Source organism: Maylandia zebra, linkage group LG7 (assembly GCF_041146795.1).
Source record: "Maylandia zebra isolate NMK-2024a linkage group LG7, Mzebra_GT3a, whole genome shotgun sequence".
Taxonomy (NCBI): Eukaryota; Metazoa; Chordata; class Actinopteri; order Cichliformes; family Cichlidae; genus Maylandia; species Maylandia zebra.
Genome location: NC_135173.1, coordinates 56,982,699 through 56,989,797, shown reverse-complemented (window position 1 = coordinate 56,989,797; position 7,099 = coordinate 56,982,699). Strand labels below are relative to the sequence as shown.

Sequence of the window (7,099 nt, the reverse complement as noted above, 5' to 3'; positions counted from 1 at the left end):
GGAAACTGTTGTTATGAATTGGTGTTGTATAATTTAGCGTTCAAAAAATTGAGAGAGGATTATTAAAATGATAGCTGACAGTTCTGCCGTTCCTGTATTTTACGGTTTTCTGTTTTAGCAATCACCTTATGCAGAATTTAACTAAAGCTTTCAGCAGCACCAGTTTAAAAGTTGCAATATTATTTTTTAGCAATCCCATGTCTTAGGATAGCTACAAACTAAAAAGGGTTTCCAATCTACTTTCCTGATAAAGTCAAAATGACACTACTAACATACTACGGCATCTTATGTTACAAATTGGTATTACACCAAAGTACAGCCCAGCTCAACTTAAGTTGGTATCTCTTTAACACAATACATAGATCTTTTGGAAATAAACAGGAGTGTTTCTTTACATTCTGAAGATAGCGATAGTGGCTGATTATAAGCCATTTTAAATAAAAATCAATTTATTTTAAATACATTTAAAAAAAAATTACAATATGTACCTTAAAAGCAATAATAAACACAAAGACATTTTCCTCTCAAAAATCTAATTTAATTAAAGCAAAGTGTTGATTCATTAACAACTTTATAAAACAGTGATTTAGTTACATAAATAAATCGATCAGTGTATCAAATCTTAGTTTTAACTTCATGAGCATGTTGACATGGTTGTACAATCATTTACCTAATATAATAAATAAAAGGGCACATCATTCATTTCTAAACAAAAGAGCTACTAGTAGACCTCTAAGAGACGACACTGAAGAAGATGAGATGAGCTTTTCAAGCACAGAATACAGAGCCAGTTCAGCTACAAATCAAAGACACTAAAAGGCCATCATCATGGTCAGTTTGCGTATGAAAAGAGTTTGGTAGTTAGAACTCCCATTTGGTTATTTTAAAGCATTAAGACAAGGCAAGAAAGAAGGCTGTTCTTGTGTGAGGAATTCTAGAGAAATGAAGTTAAAGAGGAAGAGACAATAACATTACAATTAAATAAATTTTTTAAAAATGAAGTGGAACAGTCAAGACCTGTTGTACAGAGCAACTTTCTGTCCTGCACAAAGTCAAGAAGTGAGAAAAGGCATGGACTTCAAAAAAAAAAAGAAAAAAAAAAGCTTCATTTTGTGAGCAAATCACTGCAGAAGGTGGAATGAGGCAGACTTGACCACAATGAGAGAACAGCAGCAGTTGGCAGCTGTATGTTGCTGCCGCTCTGCCTCCTTCAATGACTTGTAAAACCCCTCAGTACACTTCTGTGCTCTGGATAATACCCACTCTGCACGTCCACTTCCTGCCGGCCACTTTCTGCAGTTCATTTCATGTCTGCAGAGCCCAAACAGGGCCCGTAATGCAATGCCAGGCCAACGTTTAGAAGTCCCTCTGATATGTTTTGTTTTTCGCTTGTTTCCAAAATTACTGCAGCTTCAAGTATTGTGTCTTACATAGAATATTCTGTCATAAATTAGTTAACATATACATTTTTTCAATATTCAGACATATACTTTCATATATACACAGGACAATAAAATGCTTTTGTTCTTTTTTCTGCCTTTTTTTTTTGTTTGTTTGTTTGTTTCTGTTTTTTTTGTTTTGTTTTGTTTTGTGTTTTTTGAGAAATCCCTGAGAATATACATAGTTTCCACGAGGATAAGAACTGCGATGGTTTGTCGTCGTGCTATCGTGGCAAATGTGTCCGTCAAATAAGCATACTGAACGTTTGCGACAACACTGCAAAGCCAAAACAACCAGCCTGGAAATGGCAGCGAAATGAATTTTGACGGTGGATTTAGAGCCTTTCTTGAGCAGATGGGTGAGGAGGCCTGGGGGGAAGAGTAAAGCTGGATCCTTTAAAAGAGGTACTCGTCACTTCAAATGGTCCATTTGGTTTAAAGCCATTTGTCTTCTCTTTGAGGCTGTGAGCATTAGCCGAGGAAAGCAGGAGCAGTGCAAGGCAGACATTTTGCCACTGGACAATACAGGAAATACACAGCGTAAAACCCTCTCACGTTTGTATGTAATGGAAAACAAAATCTTCAAACAAAGTGACAGTTTTGCAAACTAAATACATAGTTTTTGGGGTTTTTTTGACACATCAATACCAGGGGCCAGATGTATAAACAGTGTGTACAACACTCCCACAGATAAAGTGATGTTTAAAAAGTCTGGTCTATTAAAGGTACCCTGTGGAGTTTTCTTAGAAATGAAGGCAAGTGTTTCTTCCCCCATACAACATCGCAAAATCATTACACTTTATACATTTACGCTTGTTAGTAAGTGGTCTTATTATTTGCTGCCTTTGAAAGATAACTGCCAAGTTTGTTGGTGTGTTGACACAAAAAATTCTGTGAGCTACATTTAAAAACAAAAAAAATCTGCTGCATAATGATAACAGTGGTCAGCGGGGTAACTTCTAAACATCAGAAAGCAGCAAAAAATAAATAAATAAAAATGTTTGGTATTGGTGAACAGTCCAAGATTTTCAGTGTCTATACTGTTAAGACACCAAAAAGCAACAGATTTACATTTCATTTGAGCTGCATACTTGTTTTTTTATGCCATCATAAACCAGAATCATTTGAAAGTGCTTTAACCTCCTAGGACCTGGCGTCCACATATGTGGACATCACATTTTGGGTTATTTAGACCAAAATATTCAATTTTGCTCTACATGGGCCTGATATCCACTTACGAGGACATTATACTACTACTGTTCTATCAAAATTTTAAACGAATATCCTCATATGTGGCTCTTATTTTTCTTTTTTAAAAAAAAGGTAAAAAAAAAAAAAATCTGGTAATTCTTTGTTTTTACATTCATCGGGCCCCAATATGCACAAATATCAAAGAGAAATGAAAAATGCATGTCGTGGAAGAGTTCGTGTCTTCGGAGGTTAAGGAAAAGACCATACAACGTTCGAGAAATAACTCTACCATTATCATACACTTGTTGTCAGTGGGAAGGAAGAACTCCCTGAACAGACTGAACAGGAACTCTAAAATGTAATTCCTGCTTATCTTTTAAACATTTAATAAGAATTATGGTTTGGCGCTACAATATCACAAATTGGTGGAGCGGTACCTATAACTTTGTGATTATATTGCAGTTCAAACTAATACATTTAATTAGAGATCCAATTACTTAATCTATCCGTGGATCAACAGAAAATAATAGTTGGCAACTATTTAAATAATTAAAAACATTTTCAAAAGAATACTGTCAAATAAGAAAAATTGTTGCTTTTCTGTGTCTCTACTATGATGATGCCACACTGACTCCAGAATGTGGTGATGAGTGGCCATTAAAGGTAGATTCCTTCCTCTGGTTCTCGAAGGCTAAATATAATCACTAGCAGATAAAGTTTTTGGGCATTACTCTTGCTGCAGTTATGACTATGGTTGTAGCTACTGCTACTGGGGTGAAGATGATTTACAAGTTACATGTCTGATTAAAGCCCCAATGGGAACGTCTGTATTTACAGTACTGTCTTGGCCGACATCACAATTGTATGCGTTATAAGAGCAACTATCTTGGAACGAACATGGTCACAGTATAGCCATTAGCTATCCACCAGTAGCAACTAACTCTACATTCAGAATTATTTATGTGACAAAAGACTCAGTGCATTTGTATATCTATTTATGGTGAAATAAGCTGGATAAGGACAGAACCGGTATGAAAAGCCTCAAATCTCCCAAACAAAAAAGTGTGTACACTCTGTTTTAGTCTTGGCCCCGGGTGTTGCGGATATGGTTTACAGTCTTTTTTTCCCCTCCAAATTTTAAACTTTACTCTAAAACCTTTTGGGCCAGATTCTAGTGTTGGCTACCCAACACTAGAATCTGTGTGTGATCATGCTCGGTAACGTTTTAACGTCACAGTCTTAAATATTTGCCTTGAGGAAATTGTGTTATCCATCAGACCCAGCAGTCCTAAAGCACAGAAATAAGATTCACATGTAAGTTGTTTTAGGTGGATTTTCACTTCAAGTTAGAAAGGATTTAAAAAAAAGGAGACAACAAACAAAACAACAACAACAAAAATACAATTTGGTCATATGATCGTCTTTTAACCAAATCTCTCTCGAACAAGCATCATGAGCTTCTTCTTGCCCTTGTATATCTGTTTTAGGTTGTCTATGAACTGTGTGAACTGGATGTGTCCGTCGTGTGCCATGAGAAATGTTTCTCTGGCTTTGCTGAGGAACTCGATGAACTCGCTGTAGTGGCGTGGGCTGATGTGCGTCAGCCGAGAGTGCGTTGTGTTGATGTAGGCCCCGATTGTGGCGTCCAGTAGCTGCCTGAGTGGAGTTTTGTCCAGAGACATCAGCTTTCCAGAGTTTCTGCGACTGTGTAGTGCCACCATGCCACCTGGTGTTGTTAGAGTGCACCGGCGTAAAATGTCCGACAAGACAGTGGCACACTTCACACTCTTCACCACTAGAGGGATGACGGCTGCCAGTTCGTTTTTACCCAGGGAGTGGCTGAGAGCACATGCCCAGAGCACATCATTAATGGCCGGGTGTGTGTCTTGGTTGTAGCTTAGGTTCAGGTGAGTCATGGCTAACGTTGCTAGTTTGTAGGCCCTTGCTGGATAACCGCGGTGCTCCATGTAGCGTGCTATTGTAAACAGCTGTGTGTAGTTCATTCCAGTGGCAGCTGCATCCAGTACAATCTTATAGGCTGTTTCAAAGGCATTGTGGTCCTTTTCACAGAGTGTCAAAGCTGAGAGGGCACAGTTTTGGGGGTCCTTCATGGCACACTGCAGGGCTAAGGTGCGGGCAGAGTTGGCCAGGTTCTCCTGCTGATGGCAGTCCAGATGCAGGCGGACAATAGTGCTGTTGGACATGACAGTGCTAGCCACAACACTGGTTGCTTCAGTGGGGGTAAAGAGGGTGAACCAGTTCTGCATGATGCTGTCCAGAGCAAACACGCCTAGAAAGACAGAAAAAGAAATCTTAGCTTGACAGTTAAGAGGTTTTTAAAGTGAAGCTTTCAATCGCAAATGTCACTAAGTATGCTCTACATTTACCACATTTCCCGATGAAAGTCTAGTACCGAAAGCGTGTGAAGTGTAAATCATAAGACAGGAGATCTAGTGATGCTGAAAACTGAAACATCATTATCCTTCCATGCAAAAACCTTGAACGAATCCAAGCAGAAATAAAAAGGCAATCTAAAATGACTATTATATTTTGAACCTTTCAAAACCACCGTACATATTTTATTTAACAAAACATGCAATACAGTTCTGATCTGGCCTTGTAAATGAAAATCATTAATTAAAACAGCTTATTACATTGTAATTGGACAGTTTGTTGCTAATTCCTCTGACATTATATGATTTGGCCCCCACTCCACACCAGGCTGGCATTTTCTCAATGAATCCATTCAAAGTCCGCTCACAGAAACAGGGTCCCCTTGTCACTCCCCTGCATTCACAAGAGATCATCTGGAAGGAGGGTTTTCCTCTGTAGAGCTCCCTCCCCCTGGACTTAGCTTCCTGTCCACTTCAGGGAAATCAGCCACAGTATTCAAGGCCAAACATAAGGCCCACTTAATCAGCCAACAGCCCACAATCTCCCATAATTACTGACCTTCCAGTCATTCCATCTCCCTTGCAGAGAGCTTTCCAAAACCCACTTATGAAGTCTGACCTGCTGTTTCGCAAAAGTCCCTAAATCTCTAAGCATTCACAGGCACAAACATCTTTACAATCTATTTGTAGCTAACTGTTTGCTATTCCCTTCCCACAACAGGGCACAGCAGGCCTGTCGAGCTTTTTCTACACATGTATGAGTAGACTCTGTGGTGCAATAGAAAGACAAACTGAACTGCATTGTACTTTATACAAAATTTAACCACAAGCACAGCAGCAGTGTAAGAACTGAAATAAACAGTGTGCTTAAAGAAGCAGTCCGTTTATTGCTGGTTACTCATGATAACAGCATAACATAAATGACACTCTTCTCCAACTTCATGTCTTGGACTCCTGTTTTAAGTCCACGCTTTAAGGCCAATCCTCCCTGAAGCCAACTCTCTTCTAATTGGCTGTTCCTTCCAAACATAATTTTAGTTTAATTATTAGACAGTGTAGACTGTGTTATTGTATGTTAAAGTATTCAGATACAACCTAACCTGTTACTTTTTAAGTTGCGTAACCGATTAAATGTTATTGCATGACCAAGATTTGCGCTGATTCTGTCTCATAGATGGCAGGGGAACAAACATAGATATATATAAATCTTATAAAGTTTGTATCTGTCTTGTGTGAAACTTGTATGAAAAGCATACAAGAGTGAAAACGGATATAAGATCCCTTGAAAAATTATACAAATGAAACTTGTATGTTTTGGATACTTACTAAAACAATATATGAAAGTAATGAGAAAGTGGCCACTTTCATGAGTAAATCATATAAGCCTTATATGATTCACTATATGAAGTAGGCCACATCTTATGCAAGTCTTTTGTAAGTTTTTACTATTTCTTTTCCATATGGGACTGCTGCAATGCTCTCACTCTTAAACCTGTGCATGGCACATATAAGAGGTTTTATCCCAAAATTTCACCATTAGATGATATTAATATGCAGGTTATAATATGCAGAAACACAATTTATATAAAAAGACACCATTGACACCTCTGACACAATTAGCACTGTAAAGAGGGTGTGTGTCACGATTTCCTCTGGTATGAAAAACTCACCGACTTCAGTAGCACAGGTGACAAGCCAGCGCACCATCTCTCTCCGACGCCAGTTCAGTGTAGACAGGGTCATCCTCATCACCTTTACGAAACACAAAATTAAAGTCTGTACAGTGTGTGTGTGTGTATGTGTTCCTGTCTAGCTATCTTTGTGAGGACCGAAATCTGCATTTTACTATACTTGTGAGAACCAACAGTCACTTGTGAGGACACACAACCCGGTCAAATTTGAAGGCATTTTTGAGGCTCAAAATGTGGTTTTAGTGTCAGGGTTACAATTAGGTTATGGTTAGGTTTAGGGTAAGGGTTAGGGTTAGGCATTCATTTTTAATGGTTAGGGTTAGGGGCTAGGGAAAGCATTATGTGTGTGTGTGTGTGTGTGTGTGTGTGTGTGTGTGTGTGTGTG

General features: G+C 38.6%; 1 protein-coding gene across 1 annotated transcript in view; it reads right to left on the bottom strand.

Moving 5' to 3' along the window:
• Positions 1–516: 516 nt before the first annotated feature.
• The window catches only part of zswim6 (zinc finger, SWIM-type containing 6), a 53,545-nt gene continuing 46,962 nt past the window's right edge, over positions 517–7,099 (bottom strand). Inside the window, exons 13-14 of the mRNA XM_004566907.4 lie at positions 6,694–6,775; positions 517–4,920 (exon numbers count right to left, since the gene is read on the bottom strand). Of these exons, the coding sequence (XP_004566964.3) occupies positions 4,055–4,920; positions 6,694–6,775 (948 nt within the window). The 3' untranslated portion in view covers positions 517–4,054. The remainder of the gene's footprint in view (positions 4,921–6,693; positions 6,776–7,099) is intronic.